This window comes from Toxotes jaculatrix, chromosome 13, assembly GCF_017976425.1.
Source record: "Toxotes jaculatrix isolate fToxJac2 chromosome 13, fToxJac2.pri, whole genome shotgun sequence".
Taxonomy (NCBI): domain Eukaryota; kingdom Metazoa; phylum Chordata; class Actinopteri; family Toxotidae; genus Toxotes; species Toxotes jaculatrix.
The window spans coordinates 3763377-3780927 of NC_054406.1; the positions used below are offsets into that span (position 1 = coordinate 3763377).

General features: G+C 41.5%; 2 protein-coding genes across 2 annotated transcripts; both read right to left on the reverse strand.

Moving 5' to 3' along the window:
* Window positions 1–541: 541 nt before the first annotated feature.
* On the reverse strand, window positions 542–13508 carry lypla2 (lysophospholipase 2). Its single transcript, XM_041053380.1, has 11 exons — window positions 13387–13508; window positions 12867–12991; window positions 8050–8142; window positions 7031–7062; window positions 6035–6100; window positions 5711–5758; window positions 5489–5559; window positions 4401–4474; window positions 4156–4257; window positions 3774–3944; window positions 542–3204 (listed from the first exon to the last, which is right to left on the reverse strand). Exons 3-11 carry the CDS (start codon window positions 8125–8127, stop codon window positions 3154–3156), a joined length of 693 nt encoding a protein of 230 aa, XP_040909314.1. The 5' UTR covers window positions 8128–8142; window positions 12867–12991; window positions 13387–13508; the 3' UTR covers window positions 542–3153.
* A 509-nt stretch (window positions 13509–14017) lies between these two features.
* Window positions 14018–17551, reverse strand: pithd1 (PITH (C-terminal proteasome-interacting domain of thioredoxin-like) domain containing 1). The gene is made up of 6 exons (XM_041052532.1): window positions 17219–17551; window positions 16584–16627; window positions 16095–16172; window positions 15763–15867; window positions 15093–15201; window positions 14018–14411 (listed from the first exon to the last, which is right to left on the reverse strand). The coding sequence occupies exons 1-6, from the start codon at window positions 17414–17416 to the stop codon at window positions 14310–14312; spliced, it is 636 nt and encodes a 211-aa protein (XP_040908466.1). The 5' UTR covers window positions 17417–17551; the 3' UTR covers window positions 14018–14309.

The window sequence follows — 17551 nt, forward strand, 5'->3', positions numbered from 1 at the left end:
TAGCTCGCTTTGGACTGTAGTTCTCACCAGCCCCTCAGGTTGTTTCATTATTTCCCCCGGCACCCAGAAACCAACCAGAACTCCAGAGCTGCAATGAGACGTTGATTAATCAATTTGCCATTTAAGAGAAAATTCATTAGTTTTGACAACTGGTTAACTGTTTAACTAGTTTCCCAGTTTCCTGTGATAGAAAATTCAACAATTAGTTTTGTTTTTTACAAAACAAGCAATCTCAATACAACTGACTAATCAATTATTTAAAAAAAAAACTTTGATAATTAAAGTAGTAAATAGTTAGTTGCAGCCTTTCAGTTCTCCTATGTTCAAATTATACTACACTCCCCAAGGTTTTCAGTGTGTTAATTACTTGACACAGGAAAAACTGTAAGACTGTGACAATGAATGACTAGTGACTCCAGTACCAGGATTTAAGACTTTTAAAAAAATGTATAAAATAATTACTTGTTCCCATCTTTCTCGTAAGACTTGACAATATTGGTTAAAGCCAGCTACAGAAAATGAAAGAGGCTCAACTCAGATGGACTTTTTTTGGTCATTTATTCCGCATACAGGTGTTTTGGAAACAAAATAATTGGAGAGACCATCAGTCTCACCTCAACATGTTTTCTTAATGCTCATCATTCAACAGACAAAAAAAAAAGGATGAGATGACAACAGTGACAAAACACAACAAACATAAGTCCATTAAACAAAAAACACATATGTAAAAAGTTTGACCAATGACAAAATACAACCCAAGAGAAAACACACACGAGACAGTGCGACATCGTCACACAAGGGGGAATTTTGGAACAATAAAAAACAGTGAAGGTGTCAAAAAGGATAAAAAATAAACTAAATAATGAGAAGCGAACAGAACGCGGGGCTGCATCAGAGACTTAGAGTGACAGGAAAATATAAAAGGACTCGAGGAGATAAAAGAGACATTCATTGATTTGTGAACAACAATCAAAACAGACGTCTTGTCCTTTTCCAATGTTTTTTTTGTTTTAAAAATCAGGTTTGAGAACAGCAATATAGAACAGGTAATCATGAGGAGAGTAAAATTAACATTCACAAAGGAAAATGCAGAACACCTGATATATATTTTTACGCACACACGACTCCTCAGAGTTACACTCCTATGTCCAAGGATCACAAGTTATTCAAGATTAACTTTTTTTTTTAATTTGTAAAATCACTCTTCAGTTATGTTGGAACAGCTTCTTGCCAAAGCCCTCCCAGTGTATAGCCATTTTTTTTAAAGAGGTGAACTATAATAGTTTTGGATTTACCTTTAAATCTGACCTTCAGTGTTTTATTAGTGGGTTACAGTAAGTTGCCAGAGGAGGGAGCTGGTAAGGGAATATTTCCTACATTTTCTTTTGAATAAATGGTCTGTGCTAGTTCTAAACTCCGGGCTGCTTTGGTGTTATGGAAGAAGATATGAAGGAAGCAGGTTTCCCAGAGTTTAAAACAACCAAACATCACTGAAAATCAGTTGGGACTAATGGATAGGAGGGTGTTCATGCGGTGGATGCTGCTGAAACGATAAAACCTCAATGGAGGAAATCTTTAAAGATGAAGTGTCGGTGGGAGGAACAGTGAAACGACTCGTGGTGTGCAGTCTGTGCGGGTCTGCAACCATCTGGAGTGATGCATTATTTCATGCAGCTCGTACTGATCACTCATTCACCTTTACGCCTACAATCATTAAAAAAAGGAAATCAACTGAGGTAATGAGGAAAGAATCACAGCCAAAGCAGAAAGACACTACAACCATGCAGATGTGGAAGTTTTGGGAAAAAAAACAAACAAAAAAAACAAAACACAGGGTGGCAAATGTATCGATTGATTAGTTTTCTTTTATTTCAATTGGATTCTCTTCATATAATTCAAGATGTTTTATCACAATCATTAAAAAAAAAAGTAATGTGAGGTCCCCATGGATGTTGGTACTTCAATAAAAGAGGCGTTCGTAGCTAAGTGATCAAGATTCAAGACCCGGACAGGATGCACTGTCTTGGGGTGGTAGGCAGTGGAATGGGTGGGTTGGTGGTAAGCCTGCTGCTCCAGCTTTAAAACCAGCACTTGCCACACCTGAGTCAGACTCTGGTGGACTCCAGCACTGGAGTGAAGCTGCCGTCAGACCGAATTTAGCCTGGTGAAACTTACTCGCTTAATGTAGCAAAAACCAGAAAGGGACAGGAAATAGTATGGGAAGGGTTGTAAACATAAACTGCGGGAGCTAGCATGGTTAGTAGGTTAACAACAGCAGTTGATAAAGTTGTGAATTACACAGCATTTTATTAAACATTTTACCGTCATTAACCCCCGTCACTGTCCTTGCACTCACTGCGGCCAACCAGCAGCCCTTCTTCTATAAAGAAACGATTTTCCTGAACAAAAGGTCAATCCCACCTTTTCTCTCAAACTGGTTGCACAATGAAAAGCCTCAAGATTTTGTGTCAAAGTTACATCAATTTGAACTTTGCGTAAAGCAAAGCATGTTTTGCCCCCTTTTCTACACAGAAACGCACTGGAAGCCAAAACTGGTCTGACTGTACCTTAGTATGGTCACGGACAGTATCAGAGAGGTGTTAACCTGCCTATCAGGCTCAGTCTTATTTTTGTTTTTTCCACTAAATGTCTAAACTGACACAACAATGCAAGAGGGAAAGGCGTGGCAGTGGAAGCAATGGAGAATGTGGCGGCTGAAAAATGGGTTAAGATGAAGCAAAATGAGGTAAAAGCAGAGAAAAACTGAGGTTGAGCTGGTGGCAAAAGACAGGTTGTTTAAATAAAACCAAAGGGAATGTATAGTGTGAGTCAGTGTTTCTCCCTCCGAAGGCTAAGACTTGTGAGTGAGAGCACTTGGTTATGTTACTGTCAAATCAGTGTGTTTGACAAATCTGTTTTCAGTATGAGTGTTATTGGATTGGACTGCATGAGAAGCACAGGTTTTGTTTACCAGTGTGGATCAAATCGTTAATATTACACGTGTGTATATGTGTGTGTGCGTGTTCATGCGTGTTGTCTTGTGGGTGTGCGTGGAAAGGGGGAGGGGTGCTCATGGCTGTTTCCTGTGGGAGAATGGCAGATCAGGGGTGAGAGGTCAGTGTCTCAGGGGGTCACAGTGGGGATGAGGTGAGGTCAGATTCGGGGCAAATGCATCTCGATAAATTCCTTTACAGCCGCCATCTCCTGCAAGGGAGAAAAACAGATGTTGGTACAGTGAACAAATCCAACTTATACAAAAATACTGAGCCTGCATTAGACACGAGGAATAAAAAAAACGGTATGTCTACAAAAGTATGGGGAAAAAAGTTTTCAAGACGGGCTTAATTTAGGCAAGCCTAGAAAATATTGAGTGGCAAAGTTGAAAGAATTATTTTAGCCATCCAGGTTTCTGGAAGTCCAGTTAATTTTCTGCAAAGGCCATATTAGGTCAGTGTAGAACAAATCAAAGTTAATGTGGATGTGAAACTCTCCTGCTGAATTCAGTGTAAAAAGGTGAGCAACTACATTAAAAAAAACAACTTTTGTTTTGTTTTTGGATAAAGTCAAAGATAAGTTGTGTGAATATAAAAAAATTAAAAGAAGTGATCTAAGACTCCCAGGGTGCATTTCAGTGAGAAAGCTCTACTCAGAAGCTTAAAATTCTATTGCATATACTCATAAGAGTGAAGAAAAGAAACTGTTTAAAGGCAAAATCTTCACAAACTGATTTAGCTTCACACAAGCAGGATAAATCCACACTTACATACACGTACCTGAGGAGAGGAGCTGTGAGAGAGCCCTGGGTAGGTTTTAAAGGTGATCATCTGAGGGTTAACTATGGATTTGAGTTTTTCTGCGGTCATGGCACCAAACTGCACAGGGATCATGGGGTCCACCTCACCGTGGCACTGCAGGATCGGGAGGCTCTTGTTGCCGCTTGACGCCTGCGGGTCAGACACAACAGAGGCCGACCACGTCCACACTGAAAATGCATGTTTTGCCTTTTGTTTCGGCCTTTGATTCATACATCATTAAACACCTGTGTGTTTATTCAAAGGTATCTACTGTGCATGGAAATATTCAATACCCAAAATGAAATCATTTTTTTAAAGTTTAAACTGAGGAGGCAGAGGAACCATAAAACTGTGACTGTACCGATGGGAAACTCCTGTGAAGCGGCAGCCAGCAACTGAGGGCTACAACACCAGCCAGCTGATGCTGGCAGGTCAGGGCGGTATACAAGGACAAGGCCCCACCCTGGGGAGGAATGGAGGAAGCAAACAGAGAGAGAGAGAGAAAGAAGAACAAACACAGTTTATTACATGCATTAACTAGCATTTCCAAACACTGCTTCCACAAATATGGTCTTACTGGAAATAAACCAAGATGTAAAATCCTACCTGAGAGAAGCCACCAAGCATTATACGGTTTGGGGGGATCCCATTTTTGGCCTCATGTTCGATTATGGCCTTGACTGGAGGAAAGAAAGAAAGATCGTGGGTTAATCAATGGAGAGACAACACATAATTCATATATGTTAAGGGGCAGGTAGCTTGGTACTAACTTAGCTCACTGTGCCGTCGATGCATGGTGCGGAAAATTTAGTACGATGAGCGCATACAAACAAAAAGTAGATCAGACATTAAACTGTTATATCGGTTCTTCATTTCTCTCCCTCTCACTTTTAGGAGGGATTTTAAATCTCACTCTCTGACCACTGGGTGGAGCCTCAGTATTTTAAATTGAACATTGTTTACATAAATGTTTACTAGCTTGCAGTTGTCTTCTTCCCTGCCTTTTATCGAAGCATTGCAGCATATCTCGGCTTGTTACTGCCACCTGCTGATGAGTGGAATAGTGTGCAGAGACCCTACAACTGAACAAACACAACAGAAACAGGGAACCTTTCAGTAAGACTATAACTGCACACGTCCGCACAAGGGCCAATTACTGCCCGACGTGGGAGTGAATGTCAGATTATTGGTTTTGGCAAGTTACTAATCTCATCCCGATGTCTAAAAGTATATGAGGAGGACATTTCCAACTGTGTTCACTGACACGCTCTGGATGTGAACCGTACAGACGCCTTAAGGTGCATATGTATATTTAAAAAGCATCTTCAAACCTGAGATTTTCCTGATTATATACAGTTCATTTGTATGGCTTAAATACTTTACTCTGCTCTTATATGTTGTCTTCTCAGTCTCATATCTCCATATTTCTCTGTTCATTTTCCTGTAGCGTCCTTTCTGTTGTCAAAATAACATTTGCTTGCATATTTATGTAGATCACACGTTCACAAGACCAATACATCAACATGTTTTGCCCGATCCCGCCGCAGCGGGGTCGGTCTGAATGCCCTCTTACTTTACTTGAAGCGAATTAAGTCAAAACTGATTGTATACAGTGGTGTTTCTCTGGTTAGCACTGTTAGCAGTACTGGTGAGATGAATGTCACCTCTGTGGTTTTTGAAAACATGAAACTCACTGTTTTCTGCTGCCTTCTTGATTCCAGATTCGTCCTCTGGGGAATCGGGGCTGAGACCCATGAGGTCAAACCTGCACACATACAGAGGCGAGCGTTTAAGGAAATCAACAGATACAATCACAGTATTGTCAAAGGAAATATGGGGGCCTATTGTGGTTTCCAGGGAAACAATGGCATCCAGTGTTGAGCTAAAAGGCTGTTTCTTTCATCACGCCAACTCACCATGCGGGCATCATCATCTTCATGTTGAGAGTGACGGGGATTTGGGGCCTGCAGGGGGGAAATGGAGGGAGGGAAATGAAAACATGACAACTGGAGATCACCAGCAGCTGAAAGTTGCTTAAAGCCGCTTTTGCATTTTGACGGATAAATTTGTTTTTTAAAAAAATCTATAAACCACAGATTTGTTTACAAGTTAGTTTTGTAATTCACTCCACACACAACCAAACAAAGAAAGAAAGAGATGTTGCGTTTTCCTCCGTGCTGACAAGTGACAGTCTTGGAGGCATAAAATGCAACAGAAGGATTAGAAATGAAAAGACTCACGCGTGGGGGCAGATGAACTTGACGTGAGGCAGCTGGATCCCCGTCAAAGTGTCAGCCCACCCATGCCTGACAGAAAACAGGGAGAAAGCAGCTCTTTGTTTCTAATCCAGTTGCAGCAAAATCACAAATGTACAGTGCATGCGACCCACAAATACAGAATTACAACTTAATACGGTGCATAATACAATGTGTGGTACACAATGTTGCTTATAAACACTGAAGTAATGCAATTTAAAAATGTTTCCTCTTGGGGTATAATTATGCCTTTAAGAGAACAATGTATGATCTCCACTATAGATTTTTTTCATTCATGGTGTTTTCAGTGGCGTATCATGAAATTAAACTGCATGAATGTGGGCATGAACTACTGTATTTACACTTTGCGACTTCATGTGTCTGTGGAGGACTGAAAAGCTATTTGATCTCAAAAAAGCCAAGTGTAACTGCAACCAGGGCTGTACCCAGGATTTAAAAAAATATTAAACAATTTTCATACTCATGCAGCTTGTCATGAAATGGGCAGGACACCTTTTTAAAAAGCTGGCGCTGATACGAGTTTCAGTTTTGACACCGGGCCTTCTTATTTCATTTGACATTTATCTGGTATTTTTTGGTATTTATTTCTTTGTAAAACACTTGTCTTTTTTTTTTTTTTTAAATCTGCCACAAAAATAAATAAAATTTTCTTCTTATCATTATTGTTGTTATTTGCTGCCAGATTTATGTACTTGACAGTTTTCCATACTCGGTGCTACACACACTTTGATCAGTCCCAAAACAAAAAGTTCCACGACCAGCCCGAGCCAGGAAAGGCCTTCTTTTGTAATATCTGAGGTGTGAAATTCTTTTTGCCAACACAGAGTACAAGTATAAAGTCATCCAAATTACATGGAAACCATTGGTGCACTTCTACACTGATATTGCTCACATGTACATAATGACAATAAATTGAACAGAAAACAGAAAAATCAGACTTATAAGTAAATAATCCCTCACCCTGAGTCTCCCAATCCATGAAGGAAGATCACCTGTAACAGATAAAACCAGTGGTTAGGTCTTTGTCTTTCCAGATTTTAAATCCCACCACACCCACATTACCTGACCATATTTTTTAACCAGATACAGAGACATGTAGACATTTCTGATAGAGATCTACCACACTGGAAACTAGTTGCCGAAAGGAAGAAACCTCTGACCTCGCCTTAGAACAGTACAGTATGTTAAATCCCAAGAAATAACAAAATCCCTCTTTGAACTTTGAGCCAGTTTATCACATTGCATCGGCCTTTGTGTACACAGTGTGCTACTGGTAAGTGTGTGTACTTGTTCCAAAACAGAGAAAAAACAGGTGCCAATCTCCCATTCTTGCCAAGATAAGCTCTCACCGCCAGTTTCCACACGCTACACCCCGCAGAGACACCATGAAAGGGAATAACAACAATTTTAAAAGCTGGCAATTCGTGCTTGTTGGCTGGGAATCAGAGATTCAGCTGTCTCTGCAGAGATCAAAACACTTTTCTTCCATGTAGGGATGGAGATGAGGTTCAGAGCTGGAACCAGTGACGGACAGCTTTGATCCTGGCGTTTAGCACATCCCTGCACTCTACCTGAACAAAGCTCGATGAAAGACGTGTTTAATTTTTACGCTCAGATCCAGCTGATCCCTGCTTCTACACAATGTGCCTGATTATCGCACCGTACTTGTTACACCTACTGCTACAGGTGCAGCTACAGGTGAGGCTTTTCCATAGGAAGGAACAGTGTTTATTAGGACTTGTGACATGGTAGAAATCATGATCACAACCATCATAAGGATTCCCTCTATACTGATCAAGTCTGAATGAAGGTCTGGAGAGGACGTCAAACTCAACCAACCAGACAATAGCGTGTCACCGGACATGTCCCTGAATTTAGACTTTGACACCCCTTCTCCACCCGTCCTCAACATGCTCTGGATAGGAGCATCAGTTTCGTTAAAGATAATGAAGCATGTCATGTTTTGTGCTTTCACTCACCGCCGCGGTCTCCTTCTCCATCCCGGACACCGTCACGGCTTCGGCGAGCAGCGGCACAGACATGTTGTTGCCACACATACACTGTAAGAGGTGCTGTAGTCAGAGGAGAGGACAGAGGTCAGCTGACTGCGAATCCCACAGAGAGAAACTGCATAAAATAAAATAAAATAAAATAAAATAAAATAAAATATGCTGTCATGTGCATCGAGGCCTGATAGAGAGTTTTATTTAACTATCGTACATTTTCTGACATTTTCTAGCATTTTGCAAAATGTTCCTTTTTGTTTTACACATGATTTTGAGAGTTTCCAAGCCTGACTATGAACCATGAGACCAATCACATGACAGATTTAACACAAAATATTTAAAAGCCACTTAAAGTTTCTATCTTTTATTCCTGTGGTTGTAGAGAAACTAGTGGAAACCCTCATGTTCTGGAGCATTTTGTGGATGACAAATACTACAAATACATACCAGTTTACAGAAATAATCAGTATACTTGCTGCTGATGTATCAGCCCTGGGCTCTGGAGTCACTGCATTACATCATATTAAATTAGGGAAGACTTATTTTCTCTGGTCTCTAGCTCTGCAGGATAAGTGAACTGTACAAGCTCAATAAAACAGACAAGGGCACAATGTCCACAGGGGGTGGTGGGGGACAAGTCACTCTCACTTTTTAAAATCAGATTTTCACTCCCTACTTTTACAGTTTCAGTTTGATTTACTCACTAAAATCTCCCTGAACAATGTCGTCAGACTGTCGAGTGGGATTTTTAGGCCCTTGGTTTTACCCCTCAGGCTGACCTGACTGGTCACAAACGTCAAAAGCTGTTCAAATCACCACGGCGTATTCAAATTCTAAAACCAGTAGAGCTTATTCAAAACACAGGACTTACAAACACGTCATGCAGTGTCGTATATAGTGGCACCATGTAGTTCAGCAGGACTACATGTTTTCAGCGATGACAATGAGCAGCTCCGTCTGACAGTTACAGCTCCGGCTGGTTGTCAGCGCAGCCATTCAACCCGCAAACAGGAGCAACAAAGCTCAACATAACACACACAAACACATAACGAAGCTGCTACTGAACCTAGAGCAGCAGTCATGAGGTATGTGTTTGTGTGTCCGTCAGGTTTCTGTAGTCAGCAGGTGACGGGACTCATTAACTAAATGAAACACACTCCCGCCCTCTCTCTACTGTACTCTGTAAATCAGCTGCAGGCATAAAACGCTGCTGCTGTACCGAGAGCCAGCCATCGATAACAAGAACGAGATCAGGTTGTTGTTTTACAGTAAAGTCGACCAGTAAAAGCCTTTGCTCATTAATGGCCTTTAACTTTCTGATGATGTGGGACAGGACGAGACAAGACAGGATGGGCGGGTCAGGCGGCGTGCCGTCTGATTGGTTAACAGGCGATGAGGAGATGGGGAAATGTCTGAAACACGGAGGTTAATGTGTAAACCTTGAAAGGGCATTAAAATTCCACTGCTGTTATTATTGCTGCTTTTTGGCACATGAGAAACTCCCATCTGAAGGTCACGTTCACACCCAAAATACATGGAAGTGGACGCTACCTGTGTGACTCAAGAGTCCAAAGAGTGGACAAAAGACAGTGTTTTTGCTCTGTCTGCATCCTGACCCTTGATAAATGAGTAATAGCTGAATAATAACTGGACAAGTCGAGTCAAGTACCAGGAAAAAGCCTCTTTCAATGCAGTGCTAATTTTTGGAAATTTGCTAAACTTTCACATGTATCGTCTTTTCACCGGTGAAATAGAATAAAGTACACTCACTTACTTTTTGTTTTCAAGTACAATTTTAAGTGCACGTATCATACATTTTATTTCAGAGAGAAATACTGCGGCTTTTAATCTGCTATGTTTATCTGACAGTTTGAGTAAATAATTACGTGTCAGATTAAGATTTTATTACAAAATATATGATAAACCTGTAAAATACAATGCATTGTTAATTATTAAACCAGCCAGCCCCAACCTTCCTGGCTTGTGAAAAAATCTGTCTAGTTGGTCCTCTTATTGCATTTCCGACTACAAGCTCTTATCCGTTCTCCTCTAAACGCACACAGTTTAATTTAAATAACTGACAATAAAAAAAATGAGGGTTGAAATGATTAGTTAAGTTAAAATAAGTGTGAGATGAAGATCTACATCAAATGGGTCAAATTGTCTATTATTCACAGAAAAGCAAAGATCAGATTTCTCTTATAACCCTTTGGAAGGGCCCAAAACCCGGGTCGGGAACCACCCCAATAAACTACCTAAGTGTATATAAAGTATTTAAACCATTATTAACAGTGTAATAGTGTCATATTTATTTTAACTTAAGTAAAGGATGTGAACACTTTCTCCACCACTGAATGTTTTCCACCCCACGTTTTAAGCTGAGAACGACCCCTCAGTATGAATCTATTTAAGCAAATGACATGAACAAAATGTGACCTGATTAAAATGTGCATCACAAGATGTGCGCTTGTTGTCAACAAATTCTAATTCAGTGCCAAAACCTTTTTTTAACAGATACAATTTAGCTGCTCTGAGGCATCTTAAAGGGAACAGACAGTACCTGACAGATACGGTGAGTGAAAGCAGTCAGCACGACGGAAGAAGTGAAACAAAAAAACATATAACAAGAAAAGATAAGCGGAGTCAGAGATGGAGGAGCACGGGAGCACAGAACAATCTGTTTGAACAAGTAGGACAAGCTCTCTAAAAGTGGTAGCATATGCAAAGGGGCAATTTATCACTTTTATACTCTGTTTTTGTTCAGTACATTCACAATGACCCAAGACCCCGAGTACCAGCAAAAAACACAGTGTGGGTTTTTCAACGCACGCTCTAAGAAACAATGGCTCACTCTCCACGCTTCTGGAGGCCGGTGGTTAAAAATAGTGTCATGCTGCGTATAAGCATCTAGTCCAATTCAGGTTGGGTCAAAAAAAAACCAACAACTGAAAACAGGGCTTGTTCCAGCATACCAACTGAATTCAATTTATTACTTGATGCAGTTTCTATTTGCATACATCTTCTGTCAGTGTCCTCCTTAAAACACTGAATGGATGCAGCTGCAGCCTGAATTCACATTTCTTTGGTTTTAAATGGTCATTTCCAGTAGCAGCAAACTCAGGAATCACTTCATAACTTAGGGGTAAATCTAACAGAGAAAATCAGCAAATCCTCACATCTGAGAAGCCAGACTACGGGTAAAAGTTTAGCATTTTTGTTTGAGAGACAACACAGTACAGTGGGAGCATATATTCCATCAATTTGAATACATCAAATGATTAATTAATGAATGAATATAGTCATTGGTTGCTTCCCTAACACTGACTACATGTTACAAAAATAACCTTTGGTTTTAAACTGCTAACAATGAAACACATCGTTGCTGGTTTGAGTCCATCTGGGGAGCTTTGTTGCAGTTGCCAAGCCTGCAAATATGTTGGCAGTCGATTAATCGTCTCGGTCAATTTTTAAAAAGCAAAAATTCCAAATGTTTGCTGGTTCCAGTTTCTCAGATGTGGTGATTTGTTGTTTTTCTTTGTCATATCTGACAGTCAACCAAACATCTATAGATCTGGGGTGACAGTCAAATAAATAAAGTAATATGAATACATCATCTTGGCCTGTGGGAAACTCTACCTCACATTTTCCACTATTTTCTGACATTTTATACAAATACAGATCGATCAATCAATAATAAAAGGTATTGTTAGTTGCATTTTGGTTATTGTAATGTCTTGATCTAGAGTATATGTTTTGCTTATGCGAAAGGCTGTGTTGCAGCTAAATAGACAGAGCAGTATTAAAGTACCAACAGGGATACCCCAAACATTATCATATTATTGACTAAAATCTATGTGTGTAGCAATTGCTCAGTGTTGCTTTTAAATGACACAAACCAAGAAAAGGGAAAAGGAAAAAAAATGCCTGTGTTGCGGCCAACTTAAAGCACATCACGAGTCTCCATCCTGCATGACTCCAATTACATTTAAGTCAAAAACAGAGGCGTGCTGCTGCCCCTGTGTGTGGACTTCAAACAGCTGAAAAGACACACAAACAGCAGGCTGCTGCACTCCGACAGCTCTCTGCTCAGTGGCTACGGATGGCTGGCAAACAACAGGATAATATGCGGCACTGAGTGACAGGCAACCCCCCACCCCCTCCTCCTCCTCCACCACCACCACCACCACCAAACCCTGCTCTGCGCCTGCTGATGCTCGGCCAGTTAGCTTATGTAGGAACACACTGCGGTCAAAAACCGGTGTTGATACCATATAAAATGAGTTAATGTCGGTAGCTGAAGCAGGGTGAGCGGGTGGTGGGGGTGGAAGAGGAAGGAAGGAGACCATGCAATGAATGGTTAGCTCTGTTATGCGACCCATCATCATCCTCATCCTCGGTAGTGATGGCATTCAGCGGTGCAAAGCCTCTGCTGCCCCCAAAAATCACAGACTGACTGACTGACTCCCAACCTTCGTAGCCGGGTTTAATCCCGGTTTAGCAACACACACACACACAATAACCGCGGCTAGTAGTGGTGGTACAGCTGCTGCTGCTACTAGCTAACGTCGCTCATACACACACATACACACACTAATCGCATTGTCTGCCGGTGTCTCCCTTCGCCTGCCTCAAGCTAAGGTTACAATTCAAATTCAGACCTCAAACACGGGCAGTTTTTTACAAGACCCCTTAACCACCAAAAGGCCCCGACACGGTTCAGTTCGGGTCGTGATAAAATGGTTAAAAATTAGACCCGCGGCCCGCTAGCCCGTACGAATTCATACACTCACCGCTTGCTGTCCCAGTTCACGACGGAACGGAACTTCCGCTACTGGCCGGACACCAGCAGGGGGCGGGGACAGAACGTGCAGACGTCATGGTACAGCAACCCGGTAGCGACGCCCCGCTGATGCGCCTGTCGTTTTTTTTTTCCACAAGAAAAAAGCAGATAAAATCAATATATAATCAATATACAGTGGTTAAAAGTGACCATAAGTGCATTTATTCAAGGACTCCGCTTTACTTTGCATATGTGCGCAGCTATGGAGAAGAAACCTGGATGTATTACGAGAACAGATTATAAATTAAAAACAAACCTAAGCTGTTCATGTAAATCACAGGCAGGTCTTCCCTGTGTTTAGGCCATGGGTACTCCCCCCTCACTACTACTCCCCTACTCTCCATCAATCATCGTGATCCAGTATGATCATATGACTGAAATGCAATCTGCATGATAAGAACTTTCACTTTTGATATCTTAGGAACATTTAGTTGATAGTACTACTTTAAATGTGAATGCAGGGACTTTACCTGGAATGGAGTAGTTGTTGCTTTTATATTTTGATCAGCAGAACAATTCAGGACAATTCTCCAGAACAGATGGAACTAAGGAAAGACAAATGGAGCATTTTTGTGCAATGAAAACCCATACCAGTTACTGCTCAGACAAGAGGACAGCACAGAATCCACTAGGTGGCAGCAAACACGGAACGTTTCTTCTTCCGGTCAGAAGACTAAGCATCAAAAGGCACTAGTACCGTTCAGTCTGGCACAGCACAGAATCCAATAGGTGGCAGAAAAACTCAGTAGTAACGCAGTAGTGATTAGTGGACAATGTGACGGCTTTACTCAAAGCAAATAATGTTGTTTTATAGGTGTTGAATTAATTTTTTGGCATTTAAAATGGTGCTCATGTATTCAGAGTGGTTCAAAATGTGTATTTGCTGAGTCTGTATAAGCAGTGTCTCCTTTTTCCTGCAGATATCTGTGGGAAACTTAAGTTTAAAAATTATTACAATTATGACCAAAGTCATTTAAAGAATCAAAAACTACCAATGTTTGGTTTCATTTCCAGCCTTCACTGTTTTATTTGAGAGTAGCTGTCACTTTATTGAAGTGATGAATATCTTGACATGAATCAGTGAATACAGATTAAACAGACTTTATCTGGGTGTCAAATGTTTCATGCATTTATTATTAAGCTTTTTGCCCACATTAAGCCTTCACTCGTTATTGCCATAGAAAACAGAGCGACAACTTGGCACTTCCAGACACATCTGAAGCCTCTGGTCTTCAGAATTCAGTGCTCAGTCCCGGTCGAGCTCGACCAACCTGCCAGTACGCAGCGTTGAACTCATCTTTGACTTTTTGACTTGTGTCAATGACAGTCAGCAGACGCCACTGAAACCTCTCCTCATCCTCCTCCTCTTCCACCTCACGGCTCTCCGAAGCTTTCAAGAAATGAAGTTGGTTTGAGGGATGATGCTCTCCACTTTATGATCTGCAGGGTTTGCTGCTGCCTCGTAGTTACAGATCGTCACTTCATGTCTGTGAGCCTTGAGAGTGCAAAGAGAAAGACAGGCCGAATTCAAGCAAGGACAAGCATTCATTCGGACATAGTGTGTCAACAGGATCTTACTCAAGCTGACCCAGCTGTATGGCTGCATGCCTGCAACATGCACCATCCTTGAAATTCTGAGCTGCGGGGCAAAGTGGCACGACGCACAAGTAACAATATCCAGTGCTGATTTAATCACACAAGAAGAAGCAGCAGAATTGATTTTTAAAGTAATGGAAGAAACGTCAGCATCGTAGTAACTGACAGACACAGAGACTCTAGTCAGAGAGGAAACTGAGCAACAGGGATAAAAGATGAGGTAAAATAACAGCTCCTTTCAGTATGTTTCTGATCTGAAGAATGCAACCAAACCAACCACAACACAGAAAACACGAAAAATAACAATGTTTATCTAAATAAATCCCTGGGGACTCATCTGAGGTCCTTGGGACAAAATTCTTGAACATGAGAAACATAAACAACGCATCACAAACATATATCTTTCAGCATCTGACTGAAAGATATACACTCACAACCAGTTTATTAGGTACACCTAGCAAACACTAACAGAATAAATCCTACTTTCTTGAAGGTTATAATGTTCAGTTTTTATTGAAACTGTTTTAGTGAGGTGTTGATTCAGTCGTGTCCATGGATACTGGTAATGTTTCAGACTGACCTCTGAATATTCGCCCCTCAGACCGATGTAGTAGACCCTGGTACTCTCTGCTCCAAAGTTCTTTGAGACGTGGATGGAGAGGTGCTGAACATTGGAAAACCGAGCGATCCTGGAAATGACGACACAACAAGAGGCGCTTTGATTTGAGACAGAGGCTTGGGGAATGTGTGAGGGTGAGAAATATAAAGTTTATTACTGAAAGCCAGAATGGAGCAGTGATACGTAAGAAGAGTTTGTGAAGGCTGACAGGGGGATGTGAACATGTTCATAATGAGCCACGGTTAAATGAGTGCATATAAGCACAAACAGGGATGGCATGTCAAGACCAGCAGAAAGAGAAACAGAGGACTGGCTTCACTTTTCTTTTAAACGCTTCTTTGACCAGGATTTCACAGCTTCATGTCACCGAGTGTCCGGAGCTGCTCCGAAAATGATCACAATGCTACATTACATCAACAATCCTCCATATGTGACTATAGAGTTTTCCAGTAAAGTCAGAAAAAATATTTTGGAGCAGGAACATCTGTTACATCAAGCTGAACTGTGCAACATCTGTCTGATTAAAAATGATGATTAAGACAGTGTATTAAATATTAGTAGTCGAGCTAGCTTTACTTCAACTGGGAGAGATTTTACCCCACTAAAATGACATTTTCAAAAATTATCTCACTTTGTCGGGTACTCCAGCTCAGCAGCAGGGTCTCTGTTGAGCCTGAAGGCTTGTTCAGGTTCTCTGCCGGTGGCATCAAAGGACATCTGAGGGATATTTTTGTACCTAGGAGAAAAATCATCACGTAATACGAGCGATATACTATTAGAAACATATTAAGTTGTTACATTTACATTTTTTTTGAAGGTTCAAATCAGTAAAAGACTCTTTACTATAATGCACACAATTAATTTACCAAACCATAAGTTTGGGGTGTCCTGGGGCCAAGGAGTTTATCCTGTGATACAGTAACTCCCTGACCCCTGATTAGAGAAGAAGAGACAGACACTCACAGTCGTATCTCAGCTGGATGAGAGTCGTCGTCTTCTCCGGAAATTATGATGCTTTTCAGCTTTACACTGCCTGTAAAACTGAAAGAGATTCAACATAAAAAAAATAATCACAGAGAGCAGATGCCATCAGAGCCAAAACAGGATACTGTGATGGTGAAAGACGAGACAAAGGCAGAAGCTGTCACGAGAAATAAACGGTGAACTGTTAAAGCAACAAATGGAATCAATCACTTTGGACTGAAATTACAAAATGCAAAAGGGGCTCATCTCGGTATTACTGCTGCAGAGCTTTATTAACATCATTAACATCAGATTATGATAATAATAAAATGTTGTTATTGCAAATGAGCTCTGTGTGTCCATCTATAAAATATACTTTAAATCTGTGTGTATGGGAAACAAAGCATAAAATATTCAGTGTTCATGGAGGAGAAAAGGTAAAAGCTCAGACTGATGATGATGATGATGACATGTCATTTCAGGACTTACGGGATGTTGAACAGCAGCTCCTCGTCTGCATCGCTCTCGACATACTAACAGAAGAAAAGTGAAACCTTTCTGAGTAATTACAGAGTGACAGCAACACATTTATTTTAATTATCAGTCTGTGTGACTGAGTTATGACTTCATTTTTAACACAAACTGCTGCAGATAATTACCAACATTCATTACCTTCATAAGCTGCAGGCCACTGCCTCTGCCGAGCCACAAGAGAAGCCCGGGAATATAGCCTGACTTTAAACAGCCCTAATGGTGCAAAACCAGCCCAATTCAGTTTTTACAAGCCCATTTAACCGCCCATTATGTCAGAACTGCAAACTGAAGGAGGCTGGTGTGTTTATAACTTTATCCAAAGCAGATTCAAATTACAACCTCTTGTGATTTATCAGAGTCACTGGTATAAATAAACTTTTGCTTGTTTTATTAAACTGCGCAGACCCACAGGGAGGCTCCCAGTGCAGCCAGCGGCTCCTCCCAGACAGAAGCCCCCCCGCAAACCTGCGCTCTCACCGGGAACACATGCAAGCAGCGCCGCGGCAGTTCGGCCGGTCTGTGCGTTTGTCCTCCGCGGACACAGGACGCAGGATAACTGACCGGGGGAAGAGGCTCGGTGAGACAGTTACCTTGTCCCGCTCGTTCCGCTGATCCCACGGTTTGAACACCAGCTTTCCGTCCCCGTCCCTGCTCTCGTTCAGACACTGCAGCTTGTCCAGGTCTATCCGCCGGTACAGTCCATACTCCAGGCCCCTCTCCGCGGGCTCGTGTTCACCCTCGCACCCGCAGCCGTGCCCGTGACCATGACCGTGACCGTGCCCGGACATCGTGGAGCTGAAAACGCTGCTCTCCGTCACAGACGGCTGGGAGAAGTGAAGCTGGGAACCACCGCTTCTCCGGCTGTTTTTATAAAGTGAAATGAGATCAGCAACTTTCACTTCGCAGCGTCAAGCGAACTGGCG

Bases quoted from the DNA above. Each gene is read 5' to 3' on its own strand.
- lypla2 (XM_041053380.1), bottom strand. From the start codon at position 8,127: ATGTGTGGCAACAACATGTCTGTGCCGCTGCTCGCCGAAGCCGTGACG. The intron at 4,258-4,400 runs GTAGGATTTTAC...ATTCCTCCCCAG, and splicing joins TGCTTGGTGGCTTCTCTCAG to GGTGGGGCCTTGTCCTTGTA. The intron at 3,945-4,155 runs GTACAGTCACAG...TCTGACCCGCAG, and splicing joins TTCACAGGAGTTTCCCATCG to GCGTCAAGCGGCAACAAGAG.
- pithd1 (XM_041052532.1), bottom strand. From the start codon at position 17,416: ATGTCCGGGCACGGTCACGGTCATGGTCACGGGCACGGCTGCGGGTGC. The intron at 16,173-16,583 runs GTAAGTCCTGAA...AATCTCTTTCAG, and splicing joins GAGCTGCTGTTCAACATCCC to TTTTACAGGCAGTGTAAAGC. The intron at 15,868-16,094 runs GTGAGTGTCTGT...TTTTTCTCCTAG, and splicing joins CATCCAGCTGAGATACGACT to GTACAAAAATATCCCTCAGA.